This window comes from Pan paniscus, chromosome 18 (assembly GCF_029289425.2).
Source record: "Pan paniscus chromosome 18, NHGRI_mPanPan1-v2.0_pri, whole genome shotgun sequence".
NCBI classification, from domain to species: Eukaryota; Metazoa; Chordata; class Mammalia; order Primates; family Hominidae; genus Pan; species Pan paniscus.
In genome coordinates this window covers 92,606,196-92,624,805 of record NC_073267.2, presented here as the reverse complement: position 1 = coordinate 92,624,805, position 18,610 = coordinate 92,606,196, and the positions used below count along the sequence as shown (strand labels likewise).

The window sequence follows — 18,610 nt, the reverse complement described above, 5'->3', positions numbered from 1 at the left end:
GTATCAAATGACAGCCCTCCTCCTGGATCACAGTATCTCAAACTGAAGAACTCACTCTCATTTTAGGGCTTTGGCATAAGTTACTCCCTCAGCCTAAGTGTTTATACCATTGATTTTTACCTCACTGGATTCTTCTCATAGTTTAGGACTTCGCTTCTTAGAAAAATCTTCTTTGACCACCCATTCTTCAGCAGCCATGCAGAAATCTCTATCACATGACCTTGCCTTATTTCCTTCATGATACTTAACCATTGTCTTGTCATGTGCCGTTTTCCTGTGTTCTCAAGGGTTTATTATATCATGTTTGCCTTTTTCTCTCTCCGATATCATCAAAGCTCCACAGCAGGAGGCACATTTTTTATCTGATTCAAAGCTTTATCCCTTATACTTAGCACAGGGTCTGGCAAAAACTAGGTGATCATTCAGTGTTGCTTCTACAGTTGGCTAAATGAGTGGTAGGGACTCAATATACATCTTTTCCTTTTCTATTCCCTATTTCTATTTCCAGAAGGAGAATGAATTTTGTCAAATGCAGAAGTCCTTGGGGATATTTTGACTGGCAAGCATTTGTACCTCTTGCCCTTTTGCTCTCAAGCCAAAAAAATTTCCATGAAAATTAAGGTGAAAAGAACAAATAGAGGGCACCTCTAGTATTAGAATGTGTGCAGATTTGATCTGTAACAGAATAATAAGAACTTCTGCTTTCTCAGGCTATTTAAAGCTATGCTTAATCTTTCCCAATTTATATTTTGATGCCTTACTTATTAAAGCAGCCCAGTTTATGTAGTTCTAATACCTTAAATTAGGAGATGCTCCTGTAACATCTGTATGTTCCTGTATTCTTAATTCCTTAAAGAAAAACAGAAATGAAACAGATTTATACCAGCTCCAGAACCAAGCGAGTGAAGACACTCAACAGGTTGAAGAGTGAGGCCATATGGCAGCACTTAGAATTTGATAGTCTTAATTAAGCAATCTGCTCACCAGCATCACCAGCAAGAAACCTGGTGTGATGGCTGTCCTTATCCCCTGCCACCTAAAAAACATTTCCATTTGTGTGTATGCTGGGTTCTAAAAATTCTCAGGCTTGGGGCACAGTCTGCAGTCATAAGACGTTAGTACTTAATGGGACCTTAGCAACAGAGCACAATACCCTTAGAACGGACTGTCTGGCTTTTGCCAGCCCAGCATCATTTCCTTCCTTGAGGGAATTTCATCTCCATTTCCCCAGGCCTGGCTAAGAGAAGTACAGAATTTTCTTGGATATAATAACTGGCTTAGGGATAAGCACGTAACCCAAGTTGGTCCAAGGACGGATAGCCTTGAGATATTTGCTGGAACACTGGGAAAACAGATGCTCTGGCTCTTTTAGCTAGAAGAATAAAAGACTGGAATTGCTGGTGGCCATCTTGGAGGGAAACCCTCTGAGAGTGAAGATTGAGATCAATATTATAGAAAGCAAAGCTGGGGGATGAAGGGTGATATTGAGGATATCATTAATGCATCTAGATCCAAGTGTTTCCAAAGCCAACTCACACTGTGAAATTTTCAATCATGTGAGCTGATAATTTTATATGTTTTTGCTGAGGCTAGTTGGAGTTGTGTTACTGTTGATTACAATCAAAACAGCCCAACTCACAAGCTCTCATTATACAAATGAGAAAAACAAAGGTCCAGGGAGGAAAACTGTCATGCAAGTCAAAGTTAGAGCTGGGATTAGACTCCAGTGATTCTGCTTCTCTTTTGGAAAACCTCTTTTAGATGCCTGTTAGTGTCAACCCTTGGATCTCCCTGGGGCTCTCCTCTCACTTATTTCATGTTCAAGTGCTCCCCAATAACACTCCTATCTCCCTTGTTGATCTCTCCTCTGATATACATACAAACTGTCCCCATCTCAGGACTTCTGAAATGGCTCCATGGCAGCCTGAGCCACGCCCACTCATTCTTTTCACCTTCCTCCTATTCTGAACTTCCAGAAAGCCAGCCACACTGTCTGACCACATGGTTTCCTTTTCATACATTACCTGTATCAACAATTCAAAACACTGAAAACAGATTTCAAAGTCTTTGATCAACACCAGCCAGCCCATGTCCTCTCACCTCTTAGCACTGCCTTCTGCTTCCTTGATAGTGAATAGCAGGTATTGTCAATAGTGTTATTGATATGATAGAAACAACACAGCATCAAAAACTTCAAGATGGTTTTGTCTTCTATGGAACATCATTTGACTCCATGAACAGTCTTAGGAGTAATAGTGACTTCCTGAAGGTGAATTTAGATGCCCATGTGGGACAGGCAGAGTTAACTAGGAAGCCTACTGGATATCAGAAAGATAAATATTGGAGGGCCATAGCAAGCTTTCAGCTACAATCATCCCTATGCTGTTTCTGACAGCTAATATTTCAGGGACCATTATAGGTCAGCTACTATTCAAAACCCTTTACATAGATTAATATATTAAAAAGTAATTTAAATTTTTATGGGTACATAATAGTTGTATATTTTTAGAGGGGACCTATGATGTTTTGATACAGATACACAATGTGTAATAATCAAATCAGAGTAACTGAGTATTCATCACTTCAGACCTTTATCATTTCTTTGTGTTAGGGACATTCCAATTCCATCTTATTGGGTATTTAAAATATATAATAAATTATTAATTTTTGGTACCCTATTACGCTACAAAATACTAGATTTTATTCATTCTAGGTGAATTTTTGTACCCATTAACCAACCCCACTTTATTCTCCCTCCCCAGGACCCTTCCAGCCCTTCCTTTTAGATATATATCCAGCAGTGGGACTGTTGGGCCATATAGTAGTTCTATTTTTAGTTTTTTGGGGACCATCCATAGTGTTCTGCATAGTGGCTGTAATAATTTACATTCCCACCAACAGTGTATGAGGGTTTCCTTTTCTCCACCCCCTCACCAGCACTCATTATTGCCCGTCTTTTGGATAAAAGCCATTTTAACTGCAGGGAGAGAATATGTTTATATATACATTTTTTTGCGTTTCTCTGATGATTAGTGAGGTTGGACATTTTTTCATATACCTGTTAGCCATTTGTCTTCCTTTGAGAAACGTCAATTCATATCTTTTGCCCATTTTTAATGAGATTATTTTTTTCTATTGAGTTGTTTGACTTCCTCATATATTCTGGCTATTAATCCCTCATTAAACGGGTGGTTCTCAAATATTTTCTCCCATTCTGTGGGTTGTCTCTTGATTTTGATTGTTTCCTTTGCTGTGCAGGAAGTTTTTAACTTGGTACGATCCCATTTGTCCATTTTTGTTTCAGTTTCCCATGCTTTTCAGGTCTTAAGAAATCTTTGCCAAGACCAATGTCCTGGAGTATTTCCCCCAATGTTTTCGTGTAGTCGTTTCAGAGTTTCAGTTCTTAGATTTAAGTCTTTAATTCATTTTGATTTGCTTTTTGTATATGGCAAGAGATAGGGCTCTATTATCATTCTTCTGCATATGGATATCCAGTTTTCCCAGCAGCATTTATTTAAAAGACTGTACTTTCCCCAAGGTATGTTCTTGGCACCTTTGTCAAAAATGAGTTCACTGTAAATGCATAGATTTCTGGGTTAGCTATTCTGTCCCATTGGTCTATGTGTCTGTTTTTATGCCAGTATCACACTGTTTTAGTTACTATAGCTTTGTAGTACCACTGTAAGTCAGATAACGTGATAACTCTAATTTCGTTCTTTTTGCTCAAGATGGCTCCTGCTGTTCTGGGTCTTTTGGGGTTCTGTACAAATTTTAGAATTTTTTTTCTTTTTCTGTAAATAATTTCATTGGTATTTTAATAAGGATAAAGCTACAGATCAAACTCCTTGTTCTACCCCTTCTGCACTTCTCACTACTACACTTGACTTGTGTTTAAAAAGAAAAAAAAAAAATTCCCGCTGAGCACAGTGGCTCACACCTAACCCAGTTCTTTGGAAGGTCGAATCAGGAAGATCGTTTGAGGCCAGGAGTTCAAGACCAGCCTGGTCAACATGGCAAAACTTTGCTCTATTAAAATTACAAAAATTAGCCAGGCGTGGTGGTGCACTTCTGTAGTCCCAGCTACTCGGAAGGCTGAGGCATGAGAATAGCTTGAACCCAGGAGGCAGAGGTTGCAGTGAGTTGAGATTGTGCCACTGCACTCCAGCCTGCGTAACAGGGAGAGACTCCATCTCAAATAATAATGATAATAATTACACAATGTAGCAGTTATCATGCATAGATTAATATTTAGCCCTCAAAACAAACTGTTGAGATTGCTGCCATTATACTATTAATTTTCCAGATGAGAAAATAAAATCACAGTGAGTTTTTTTGTTTTGTTTTTCCCAACTTGCCAAAGTGACTTAGTTGGTAAAGGATTGGCCTTAGATTTGAACCCAGGCAGCTGAACTCTGGCATCTCTGTCTGCTCTGAAGACGCAACACTGCCCAGAAATTGGGAATTTCTAAAGGTGAAATTCTAAATGTTAATGACAAATTCCTTTTATCAAACACCTCAAATTCTCACACTAAGCAGCCAAACAGGACATATCTGTGAGGCAAATTTAGCCCAAGGGCTGACAGTGTGATACCTCTGGTCTATTTATTTCTTCCATTCTACTGATAAGAAAACTTAGGCCAAGGGAACTCCACCTGTGTTCATGTTCCTCGTCTGAGAAGTCCTTCTCACTCTGTTACTTCTTGTGTTTCCCATTCTTTAAAGAACAAGTTAGGACCCAAGTCCAATGGAAGGATCTCTAAACATTTTGTTATATCTGTCTTTGATGTGTACATATGTTCATTTCTTATCTTACATCATTTTATTATAGTATTTCACATTTGTTAGGTAGGATAATGCATTTACGAGGTTCCTAATCATTATTAATTGACTTACTACTAGATTGTTACAAATGGATTGGTAGGAGGGAAGGGAAAACCTGTGAAAGCATAACATTTCTACTGAGCTCTGTTTAAATATAGGAAAAATTCTTATTAATGTAAATAGGAGTCCACATTCTGACCCGATGTATCGTCAACTTCATAATGATAGAGTGAATTAGGCAATACCAGAATAATTTTCCTTGGCACATCTCAACAGATTAAAACAAATATACTACTTGAAACCCCAACCTTGTCCAGCTCTGTCCAGACTGCAGTTCAGGTGACATTACATAACCTCACTAATCAATTAATCAGTCTCCCAACCTGAAAGTAAATACAAGCTTGTATAAAATATGTAAAGGATGTGTGAAGAATGACCAGAAAATGGGAAAAGAATTATCATTGTTATTTTTAAAAATCACAAGAAATGAAAGCAAAAGTAAAAGAATCTAGGAAGTTCTCAAGATAGAGAATGTAGACAGATAAAAGCCTAAGTCAGCTTGAACTCAGGAAACAGGCATTTCTCCACCTGTGAGGCTGCAAAGTTCATCCATTTATTACTATCCAAATGAAATCTTTTCAGCAGGGTCAAAAGAGCCTTTGTTGTGACATTTAATTCACTGACAATGTATTTCCTTCCTTAGGATGCAAAACACCTCTCACATGCTTTTTCATTAATTGCCTTCATTTTTCAAGTTCCTTGCTTGATTTATAGTCAATTAAAAGCACCCTCAAAAGCCATGACTCATGTATGTTAAGTACAAATATGATTAATGTGATTCCACACACTCCATGGAGGACCTGGCTGCTAACCAAGGTCAGTGTCATGGTGGCATGACCAAGTAACGTCTTGGTGAAAGAAACTAACAGAGAGGGTGGAAAGCTGAGAGTGAAGGGTCATGGACAATCTGGCCCTGGGTCCATCCAGAATAGAAAAAGCTAATTCTTCTATAATACAGAGACAGGATGAGCTTGGCTATGAAAAGCAACAAATACGCAGCAGCAGCAGTTCCCTCTATCTCACCCAGGTTGACAAAAGTGATGGGAAAATACACCGGCAAATTTCCTTGATGTATCACCACCAACATCAAAAAAACTAAGAGACACTAGGCCACAGAACTATGGATGAAAACCAGGGCCCTAAAATCCTGGGTTCAAATTTTGACACCACCAATTATAAGCAGTATGATCTCAGGTTCATTGTTTCACCTAGCTCAGCCTTAAATGTCCTCACCTGTTAAATGGGCAGATGAGAGTACCCTTCCCCTAAGAGCTGTTGTGAGGTTCGAGGTGGCCCTCAACACACTAGGGAGCACACAGTAAATGTCAGTTATCAAGGCCAGGGAGGCCATACTTGTCCACACTCACAGAAGCTTGCATGCCAACATATGTTCCTAATATGGTTAGGCTTTGTGGCCCCACCCAAATCTCATCTTGAACTGACATACCCATAATCCCCACATGTCAAGGGAGAGATCGGGGGAGGTCATTGAATCATGGAGGTGGTTTCCTCCATGCTGCTCTCGTGATAGTGAGTTCTCACGAGAACTGATGGTTTTATAAAGGTCTCTTCCCCCTTATCTCGGCACTTCTCCTTCCTGCCTCCTTGTGAAGAAGGTGCCTTGCTTTCTCTCTGCCTTCCACCATGATTGTAAGTTTTCTAAGGCCTCCCCAGGCATGCTGAACTGTGAGTCAATTGAACCTCTTATCTTTATAAACTACCCAGTCTCAGGCAGTTCTTTATATCAGTATGAAAACAGACTAATACGAGACCAGTCTGGCCAGCATGGTTAAACCCTCTTTGTACTAAAACTACAAAAAATTAGCCAGGCATGGTGGCACATGCCTGTAGTCCCAGCTACTCAGGAAGCTGAGGCAGGAGAATCGCTTGAACCCGGGAGGCAGAGGTTGCAGTGAGCTGAGATCGTGCCACTGCACTCCAGCCTGGGCGACAAAGTGAGACTCCATCTCAAAAAAAAAAAAAAAAAAAGAAGAAGAAAAAGAAAAGAAAACAGACTAATACAGTAAATTGGTACCAGTAGAGTGGGGTGCTGCTATAAGGATACCCCAAAATGAGGAAGCAAATTTGGAAATGGGTAACAGGCAGGGGCTGGAACAGTTTAGAGGGCTCAGAGGAAGACAGGAAGATGTGGGAAAGTTTGGAACTTCCCAGAGACTTGTAAAATGGCTTTGACCAAAATGCTGATAGTAATATGTACAATGAAGTCCAGGCTGATGTGGTCTCAGAGGGAGACGAGGAACTTGCTGGGAACTGGAATAAAGGTAATTCCTACTGTACTTTAGCAAAGAGACTGGCAGCATTTTGCCCCTGCCCTAGTGATCTGCAGAATTTTGAACTTGAGAGAGGTGATTTAGGGTATCTGGCAGAAGAAATTTCTAAGCAGCAAAGCGTTCAAGCATGACATGGGTGCTCTTAAAAGCATCCAGCTTTATGGATTCACAAAGAGAAGATTTGAAACTGGAATTTATATTTAAAAGGTAAGCACAGCATAAAAGTTTGGAAAATTTGCAGCCTGAAGATGAAATAGAAAAGAAAAAAACATTTTCTGAGGAGAAATTCAAGCCAGCTACAGAAATTTGCAGAAGTAAAAAGGAGCCAAATGTTAATCGCCAAGTCAATGGTGTAGCAGGGCTGGTGGGTAAGAGGGAGATGTCTCCAGGGCATCTCAGAGGTCTTCAAGGCAGCCCCTCCCATCACAGGCCCTGAGGCCTAGGAGGAAAAAATGGTCTCATGGGCCAGACCCAGGGCCTTGCTGCTTTGTGCCGTCTCAGGACTTGGAGCCCTGCATTTCGGCCATGGCTAAAAGGGGCCAAAATACAGTTCAGGCTATTGTTTCAGAGGGTGCAAGCCCCAAGCCTAGGCATATTACACGTGGTGTTGGGCCTGCAGGTGCACGGAAGTCAAGAATTGAGGTGTGGGAACTTCTGCCTAGATTCCAGAGGCTTAATGGAAACACCTGGATGTCCACGCAGAAGTTTGTTGCAGGGGCAGAGCCCTCATGGAGAATTTCTGCTAAGGCAGTGCAGAAGGGAAATGTGGGGTTGAAATCCCCACACAGAGTCCCCACTGGGGCACAGCCTAGTGAAGCTGTGAGAGACAGCCACCACCCTCCAGACCCCAGAATGGTAGATCCATTGACAGCTTGCACTGTTCTCTTGGAAAAGCTACAGACAGTCAACGCCAGCCTGTGAAAGAAGCTGGGAGTGGGGCTGTACCCCACAAAGCCGTGGGGGTGGAGCTGCCCAAGACTGTGAGAACCCACCTCTTGCATCAGGGTGACCTGGATGTGAGACACAGAGTCAAAGAAGATCATTTCAGAGCTTTAAGATTTATCTGCCCTGCTGGATTTTGGACTTGCATGGGGCCTGTAGACCCTTCATTTTGGCCAATTTTTCCCATTTGGAGTGAGTGTATTTACCCAATGCCCGTACCTCCATTGTATCCAGGAAGCAGCTAACTTGATTTTACAGGCCTCTAGGTGGAAGGGACTTGCCTTGTCTCAGTTGAGACTTTGGACTTGGACCTTTGCATTAACGCCAGAATGAATTAGGACTTTGGGGGAACTGTTGAGAATGTGTGATTAGTTTTGAAATGTGAAAGGGACATGAGATTTGGGAGGAACCAGGGGCGGAGTAACATGGTCTGGCTCTGTGTCACAACTCAGATCTCATCTTGAATTGTAATCCCCATGATTCCCATAATCCTCATGTTTCAAGGGAGTGACCAGCTGGAGGTAACTGAATTATGGGGGAAGTTTTCTCTATGCTGTTCTCATTATAGTGAGTGAGTTCTCAGGAGAACTGATGGTTTTATAAGGGGCTCCTCCCCTTATCTCAGCACTTCTCCTTCCTGCCACCTTGTGAAGAAGGTGCCTTGCTTCCTCTTCATCTTCCTCCATGACTGTAAGTTTCCTGAGGCCATCGCTCAGCCATGCTGAATTGTGAGTCAATTAAACGTCTTTTCTTTATAAATTACCCCATCTCGGGTAGTTCTTTATAGAAGTATGAAAATAGGCTAATACACCTCCTAACATGCATATGATTGTCACATTATCTAGAAACACTCACTCTCTTTTGTCAACATGGACAGGAGTCCCTTCATGAAAATGTCTCCTAAGAAATACCCCTGCCTCTTCAGAAACATTGACATATTAAAACTTCAGAAAAGTATCAGAAAAGTGAAGAGCAAAAAGGGTGACATCAGCCTAATCCCTTAGATCAATGGTTTCCACAAAAGTGAAGTAAATAAGAATATTTGGTGCATTTTTCACAAAGCAAAATTTACTCAAAGAACTGACTTTTCTTCTGTAACTAGTCTTTACTTCTTTTATGTTTGTTTTTGATGCCAAGTGACCTTTTAAAAGAAAAGCCTGGCAAAAGTAAATGGCGGTAGTGTTTTCCCCTCCTTTCATTTACTTACTTTTAAAAAATTCATACCAAGTCTTAGCAAACTTTTTTAAATACACTCTCATCAATCTAGGATTTAAAAAAATTACTGGTCCATGCAGTTCAAATGCCCTACAATCACTGATTTCGTTGCTTCTTCATCTGTTTGTATTTTTAATGGCCAACATGATTTTTCTTCTTAAAGCCAATTTCAGATGACCATTATAAGAAAAGTGGATCTAGCTGAGGTCTATGAATGAAAGTAATGATAATAATAATAGTAACAGCAAAAATTATAAGGACAATAATAATAATAATAGCAGCTTCCATTTATTTGTGACTATGTTCTAAGCATGTTTCCCATCAGTTGATGCATTAGCTCTAGAAGCAGGGACTACCATTAATCTTCTTTCGGAGATGAGTTAATTCAAACTTGGAGGATGTGAATAACTCACTCATGGCCACAGAGCTAATAGATGACTGTGTGCACATTTGAATTCTAGTCGATATGAGTTTAAAACTGTGTGATCTTAACCACAGTATTGTAATCATTTGGAGGAAGCAACTGGAGTCCATGAGTAGGTGCGGTCCCTCCCTTAGTGTTTCTAAGATGGCACAGGGAGAGGAGCTTATGGTGTTTCTAAGAAGCTAATTCTATTCAGTGGGAATATTTCTCTACTAAGGAAAGCAGGACATAGTCGCAGGTGCACGACCTTGCTCTCCTGCTTAAACTGACTAACTTCATCCTATGTAGGCCTTGGTTACTCCAAGACAGCTGGCTCCTTTGTGGTCCATTTCTGTCTCCATTTATGTCTCTTTCTGATATAGGCAACATCATTTTGTTAGGATCTTTGTAGAGACTGTGATCCTGCATCGATACCCATGTGTTCTTCTATGTTTGCCAGACTCCTTTGCAGTTAGGTTGGCGACATGATTAGATCTTAGAATATGAGCAGAAATGATACATGCCACTTTGGGGCTGAGGTAGTTAAGCACCTGCAGTGACCTCCTCATAGTCTTTCTTATTCCTCTGTCTGCCAGCTCAGTGATAAAAGCTGGAAGCTACAAGATGGTAGGACCAAGTTGGAAGTAGCCTCGGCCATCAGATTCTTGCATGGAGGGCAACCACTGGGAGGATAGTTACCCAGGAGAGCAGCCCAACTGCATCTGCATGATCTGAGTGAGAAATAAATTTTCATTGTGTTAAGTTACTGGAGTTGTTTGACACCATGGCCTAGCCTAGCCTGCTCTGGTTAATGCAGGTTCTTTCCTAAACATGTGATGCAAGTTGTATTGTAGGTAAATTCAGATGCTGTGATTTCTGTCTGTATCTATGTGTCTATGTTTGCATATGGGTGGCCTAAGAGGAATGACCCATAAAGAATGAACAAGGGTAAGAAAAAAAAAGTACAGTTCTAATGGTGGCTATGTGGCCAATGAGGATCTCCTTTCTGGACACCAAAGACTGCACTCATCACCTGCTAATAGAGGCTGGAGGTCAAGGGTATGGTTTCTCCTAATGAGCTCAATGACCACACATTTTTCCATTTGCTGGAAAAAATCTCTCTGAGCTGATAGTATCAAAGCAGACTATTCTGTTTTATAATTTTGCAGAACATAGGATAGTCAGATTTTATCACTTGGGATCTTCCCATCCCAGCTGGGTGGCTGGTCAGTTGCCCAAGACAGCTATTCTTCTAAGACTGGGGATCTTCTGTTCTGGGTGTCACGATGTAACCAGGGTTGCTGTCCAATTCTGGTGGTACTAAGATGTCAGCTCCCAGATCACACAATTGTCGTGTTTGGGGAAAAGCAAGATCTACCATGCTGGGCAATTTGAGGGAGATATTGGTGCCAGGCCTCCAGAAAACACCGCCCACAAACTTTTCACAGATTCCTTTCAGAATTCAAAGACCTTAAATGGATGCCTCCTTTGTGAGTGGTTGCCTTCTAAGCTGACTTCTCCTTTCTTCTTGTATTTTTCATTGACAAATGGGAAGAATCACATTTTCCCAGATAAACTTTCAAGACTGAGATGAAGCCAAGAAAGTTTTACCCAAGTTTCCCTGAGTTGGGAGCTTTGCATCACTCTCTGAAAGATGCAGTGAAGAGCCCACTGGTTACGTTAGAAGAAATAGCTGAATGCTACATTTTGGTCCCAGCAGATTGTTGAAAAATGGCGTTTTTAAGACAAAAGCAAGTCTAGTTAGTGGAAAGGAGAGTAGAATAAAGAGTGATTCAGATGTGAAGGAAATAAAAGGCTTTAGAACAACTGAGAGAAAGATGTATCACAGATAACAGTGAATAAAATATTAGGGAAATAAAAGGAGTGGAGGTGACCATTAGTAACAGTTAAAGTAGAAAAAGATAAGTCATTGAAAATTGAGGAGGAAGATGAAAAAGGATAAAAGGAAATATTACTGTCTGAACAAAGATAGCAGGAAGCCATCCACAGAATAAACATTCCCCATAACCTGCTAAAAGCTGAACAAAGAATTGGATGAACACAAGTCTAGGGTAGGGGTAGATATACTATGTCTGTCAGGCAAAGAGACAGCACTTTCAGACAACTTTAAAGAAAACTGAAGAGTGTAGACATCAATTGATTGATTATGCTGTGTTTACACCCCCTGCAACACAAAAGTTCACAATGATTGGTAACCAAAGCTCTTAAATATTGCAAAGATAAAGGAAAAATATAAAGTGCAAATGTCATGAGTAGGGCACAAGATGATGCTACTAATCTAGTTTTCTTATTGTGTACAACAGTGACCTATATTTATATGAGACTAAAACATCCCTAACCATTTCCTGGATCTTTGGTATACAATGATTCAGGAAATGGAATCTATGCATTTAACATTTTCTGGTTCTGTTTGGTTCTTTTCATTTTTCATTCAGATTTAGCCTTGTGCCAGTAGAGTCTTCAATTTGATAGCACACTTCACTCATTGGTTTCTTGATTAATCACGTTTTTCAGAGACAGAAGGTTTTTGTTTTGCATTATAAGAAATACGCAAAATAAACTGAGAATGAGAGAGAGGGGAGAGTGAGACTGGCTTAAAATATTGGTTGGTTAGGTATAAAAGTTTATTCAATTGAACCGCTACTTGCAAGTGGAATAAAGCAAAGCACTGCTACTACTTCTAGAAATCCAGAGTTTCCTAAACTATTTTCAATAGGCATTCTCAAGTCTATGACAATTTTCTTCCTCATTTAGGCACAATTAACCTTATCTGCAGGCTCTATACTCATAATATGTTCATTGCTTTGAGATGAACTTGAAAGTACCTAACCAGATCTGCTTTGTATTTTTTTTTCTACCTTAGTAATATACATGGACATACGGTTTCACTGAGAGGGGCTAATCAAATTTTGCTGACCCAACAACTCATATACAAGCATAAAAATTTAAGTGTCCTCAATTCTCGTATCACTGACTTTTTCTGAATGTGTTATCATTGATAATCAACCTAGTCCCATTTAGCATTTACTAGCTTACCCAGAAGCAACAACCATAACCCACTTAATTACTTAGGGGATTAAAGCACACACGCACACCCACACCCACACCCACACACACACACACACAACTGTGATACTGCAATGTACAGTATGGCTTACTTTAAATTAAAAAGATCCCCCCAAAGTATGATTGTTTCCAGCTTCTCAGCAGCGAATTAAAAGCTATTTGGTATCGTGAAGATTACAGAAGCAATCACATTTATAGGTCTACTTTGCATACCAACTCTATTAATTTCCATACTCAGGGTCGCTTCGCATTTCCAAGTATGTTAACATAGATGCCATTTGGGATAATCACTTGGAAAAAAAATAAAAGGAAGATAGAGGAAGAGAGGAGAGGAGAGCCAGAAAAATGGTTCTCACAAATCAAGTTCTGTTTGAAATATATTGATTCTGATAAATACAAAAATGAAAAGACAAAGGAGGGTTCCTGATGGCCTGACCCAGGAGTCACACTCAGAGATCAAATTAGCAGGAAATCACATATTGGAATTCACTTATTGTGCCAGCCCTGCACCTTGTCATTACAGACTAATTATTGAAATGATTTCATTGGCGTCATTTCATCGGGAGGTGCACGGGCTTCACCTTGGACAGCTCCCTTGATGCTCAACAGTGCATCTTCATTATTGTGTTCCTTTCGACTATTAGAGTGTGTCCCAGCCTCACAGAATAATCCAGTCAAGTGTGCTTTTTTTTTCTTGTCTTTCCTTTAAACTTGTCAGCCACATAGCATAGGACTAAAGGAACTTAGCTAGCGTGGAACGTAAACCTGAGACCATAAGAGCCAATGTGGAATCACCTTCCTTGAAAAGACCTTGGAGCATCTGATCAGCTTATTTTAATTTTCTTCTTCTTCTTTTTTTTTTTTTTTTTTTTTTGAGACACAGTCTCGCTCTGTGACCCAGGTTGGAGTGCAACGGTATGATCTCGGCTCACTGCAGCCTCCACCTCCTGGGTTAAAGCGATTCTTCTGCCGCAGCCTCCTGCGTAGCTGGGACTATAGGCATATGCCACCATGCCCAGCTAAGTTTTGTAACTTTAGGAGACATGGGGTTTCACCAGGTTGCCCAGACTGGTTTTGAACTTCTGGCCTCAAGCCATCGATCCTCCTCGGCTTCCCAAAGTGGTGAGATTACAGGCATGAGCCATCACACCCGACCACATCTGATCAGTTTAGATCAGTTGTTTCCATATTCTTCATTTCTAGTTGTTAAGCAAGGTACTCAAGAACCTACAATTAAATGGCTATTTGTCTACCATCAATTTTAAATTCTATTGTACTAAAACTGTACTTGTTATGCATTTAGCAATGTACCCTAACACTTCTTAAAGATAAAGCAATATAATACTGACATTAAAAACAAAAAGAGATCATCACCGCAGATATGAAAGATGCATATTTTAAATAAATCAATTGGAATTCGGGATGATTTGAGTTTAATCCATAGAATAATCAGTAGAGGTTTTGAATCTTTCTAAAGACCATCTTATTAGCCTTAAGAATAAGAGTTTTTGATTTCTGTGTCTAAAAATTCCCAGAAGCCAATGTCATACTCTCACCATTATTTTGATCTAATGCTATGTATGAGAAACTACAGGTAGAACAGCAATCTGTGAGAAGGCAATGATTTTGCTTTTGGGGATCTGCCCAGGGGAAATGAATTTCATTTCCTTTGCACAGTGTAAAACTCTCGTTGGAGGCTGACAGCCCCCTTTTCTGAGAGCAGTATGGAAATACCCACTGATGATAAAATACTAAAAAGAGATGCATATCACTCTATTAACCTCTAAGTTGGCCAGGCCCTTATTCAAGAATTTCCACTTTGGGTCAAGCAGTGACATAAGAAAAATAATCAGAAAACACTTAGTTTAGGAAATACCACATCCTGAGACACAGTCATAAACATTAGTAAATTCAAATATGAGAAGAGTCTAAAAGCATCTTTGAGTGACATTGCTTACAGTTTAGAATTGACTGGTCCTCAATGAATTCAGCTGGCTGATTGATATGGAACACTTTCTGCTGAAATCCAGGAATGCAGTCCAAATCTTCTGCAGATGTTAGCAGCAGCACCTAAGAAAACCAAAGCCATCAATATTTTAATAGCGGCTTATGTGTTTGCCCTGCTAACTTTCGCCAAATCTGCAACTTTTAGAAACAAGCTGAGGTTTTGATTTCATTTCCCAAATGAAGAGGTAAGTTGATACTTCTCCAGTGGCTGCCAACAATTCTTTTTGGCACTGAGATTTGGAGAATACGCAAATGGAACAGCTGCTGCAGTTTCCATTAAATTGCAGTTAAAGAAATAACTTCATCAGATTTTTACACCTGCTAAGATTCTCACCATGGTTTCCATGTGGGAAATTTTATTACAGAAACTGTCAATTTTCCATGATGCCTAAGCTAAAACCAACTTCATTTTTATACAAGCAAAGAAGCATTGTCATCTATGAAGACGAGGAAAGAGAAAATGGAACTATTCTGTTGGAATTTACTTCTAAAAGGAATTCAGGGCCTGTTAAGCCTTCACTGTGGCCCAATATGGTGACCATGAACCACCGGTGGCTACTGAGTACTTTAACAGTCATAGGTCTGAAATTGACATGTTGTAAGTATAAAATACACATTGGATTTCAATGTCTAAATAAGGAAAAGAATGTAAAATAGTCAATAATTTCATATTAATTACATGTTGAAATGACAATATTTTACATATGAAGTTAAATATATGTTATTAAAATTAATTTCACCAGTTTCTTATTCCTTTTGTAAACTTGGCTACTATAAAACTTAAAATTTACAATTGCTTTCAAAGGCACAGTTCTGTCTTTGCAGATGCTTAAGACACTTCATCCAATGGTCAAAAATTTAGGTTACATGATTTGGAACATAATGTATGAGATGTATACGATTCTCTCCTGGGCAAGGTGTAACTTAGTGAAATAAGAAATGGTCTTAAGGTTTAGTACGCAAAGGCTATAAGGCCATAAAAACAGGGATTACCTCCCCCCAACAAACAACCACTGGTTCTACTGAGCACTTACCACACTTACTGGGACAGAGAAGAGGCTCCATAACACTTAACAAATGAAAGCTACCATTTTTGAGCCCTTATTATTTGGCCATTAATGTGCTAAACTCACCGTATGCATCATCTCCACAGCAGGCCTATGAAATGTGTATTGTTATAAGGTATATTTTATAGAAGACGAACTCGAAATTCTAGAAAGGTTAACAAGCTTGCCCAAGAACATACAGTTGGAATGGGTGAAGCCAGCATCTGAATCTAGGTTCAAGTGTCCTCAAAGGAACTCTGTCAGAGTCCTACCCATTCCCCTCAGACCTTCTGTGTCGACGTGCAGGACTTTGCATTTTTTCTTCTTTGTAAGAGATATGTCTCTAAAACTTGTGGAAGGGTATTTTATCTGAGCATAGTGCCAGAAGAGAGTGTTTGGAAATTAACATCCTGGGAGTGGCCCTTAACCAATAACTGATGGGGAATGGTATGTAAAGATCCCAATTCCCTCACCCCTCTGGTGAGATCGCTTGGAGATACGCATTTTGTCTCCCAGTTTCCACCTGGGATTGAGTGCCAAAGTCCACCAGGGAATCTGGCTTGATAACTCACATTCATTACCTTCCTTCTCTTCCTTGACTTATTTCCTCATTCCCTATTGGTATTTTTTCTATTTTTTTTAACTTTTAAAGTTTCTTTTTTTCTTTTTTTTTTTTTTTTGAGACCGAGTCTTGCCATGTTGCCCAGGCTGGAGTGCAACTGTGGCTCACTGCAGACCCAACCTCCTAGGCTCAAGCGATCCTCCCACCTCAGCCTCCCAAGTAGCTGAGACTACAGGCACTCGTCACCATGCCCAGCTAATTTTTCTATTTTTTTGTACTGAGGAGGTTTCACTATGTTGCTCAGGCTGCTCTCAAACTCCTGAGCTTAAGTGATCCACCCACCTCGACTTCCCAAAGTGCCAAGACTACAGGCGTGAGCCACTGCACCCAGCTAGTATTTTTCTTTTCTTTTCTTTTCTTTCTTTCTTTTTTTTTTTTTTTTTTTGAGATGGAGTCTCGCTCTGTCTTCCAGGCTGGAGTGCAGTGGCGCGATCTCGGCTCAAGGCAACCTCCGCCCCCGGGTTCCCGCCATTCTCCTGCCTCAGCCTCCCGAGTAACTGGGACTACAGGCGCCCGCCACCATACACGGCTAATTTTTTGTATTTTTAGTAGAGACGGGGTTTCACAGTGTTCGCCAGGATGGTCTCGATCTGCTGACCTCGTGATCCACCCGCCTCAGCCTCCCAAAGTGCTGGGATTACAGGCGTGAGCCACCGTGCCCGGCCCCAGCTAGTATTTTTCTTAAACCAATTTCTGCCATCACTCAAATTACTTGCACTCAAATCCTCGACTCTGTGTGTTTCTTAGAAAACAAAACTTCAATATCAGACCTCAAAATCCTAACCACTGCACACAGACAGTTGAAGAAAATTCATTATCATCCCCACCAGAGAACTCAAAGCAGTGTCAAAAGGTTGGAAGCTGTGGAACCAGGGCTTCTCTCTAAATACCAGCCCTCTGAAATGCACTGAACCCCAAAGAAGGGAGCAAGAATCAATCTCAGGAGGTTCACCGTGTGGCTGGCCTGAACAACATCAGAGAAATTGAAATGGGGGAGTCATCACCCTGACCAACATCATCTCCCTCAAATTAAAGTGAAAAGAACGCTGTGGTCTGGCATCTGTACGGTTCCGCTTGTGAATCATGGATTCCCTTGTCTTGATAGCAGGCTCTGGTTAGATCGCTCTGGAAGCAATCAAAATGCTGGCATCCCAAGTGGCACATACACAGGATGCAGATCCAGGAGTCAGAAAAATCTGCTGGCAATTTTGCAAACAGAAAATCTATAACTGGCCAAAATTAATTCAGTTAAATAGCAAATGGTCAAGGGTCTCCTCCAAACACCCAGTGCCTACAATTATGCGTTAACCTTCCAATTGGCTAATTCTGCTCTCAGCTCCCAGACCAGGAAACTGGATATCCTGTAGGAAGTAAAGAAGGTGAAATTTCTCCCAGAATCCTCAGCATAAAAAGTCAGGACTGAGAGAAAGCACAGTTAGTGATGAGAAACAGCACTCTGCAGGTGAGCTGTGTTCTCCATCTTTGTCTACGTGTGGCTCAATTTCTGAGATTACTTTGCAGGGCCCATTCAGGATTCCTCTAGAGTTACAAAATAAAAAAAATAAATAAACCTTTTCCAGCTGCTGACTCTTAGGGAAGAGGGGAGCAGTAGGAGAACCCCAAAAGGCACAGTTTTATCTTTACAAATTCTTGGGACACTTCACCTACCAGTCAAAATTAAAGTTAAATGATTTGTAACATAAAGGTACACAGTACCCTCCTGGGCCAGGGGTGACTTAGTGAGGTAAGAATTAGTCAAATCATTCATTCATTCACTCACTCACTCCTCATTCACAAATACCTATTAGACTCCTGGGATTCAGTGAGGACTTTGCTACACATTGTCCAAAGCAATGAGAAAAGTGCCACACAGGATAAGGAGTCAATAATTGTTAAATATAATTACGGTCTCAAAAAGAAAAGAGGCATTAACAAATCATAATTTAAGTGATTCACCAAGATTAAAATTTAACTTGAAAGGAAAATATAGATCTCTCTGGGAGCATGTAAAAGTTGGGGTATAGGGAAGTCTAACTTCATCTAGAGCATCAAGGAAAGCAAAACCACAAAAGAGACATTTCTGCTGGGATCTCAAAGATGATTAAGAATTATCTGC

The 18,610-nt window shown here is 40.4% G+C and overlaps 1 protein-coding gene across 3 annotated transcripts in view; it reads right to left on the bottom strand.

The window, feature by feature from the left end:
• Nucleotides 1–18,610, bottom strand: part of CDH13 (cadherin 13) — a 1,163,636-nt gene that overhangs the window by 916,782 nt on the left and 228,244 nt on the right. For all 3 annotated transcript variants that reach the window (XM_003820879.5, XM_063597784.1, XM_003820881.5), the window contains one exon: nt 14,778–14,889. In XM_003820879.5, the coding sequence (XP_003820927.1) occupies nt 14,778–14,889 (112 nt within the window). The remainder of the gene's footprint in view (nt 1–14,777; nt 14,890–18,610) is intronic.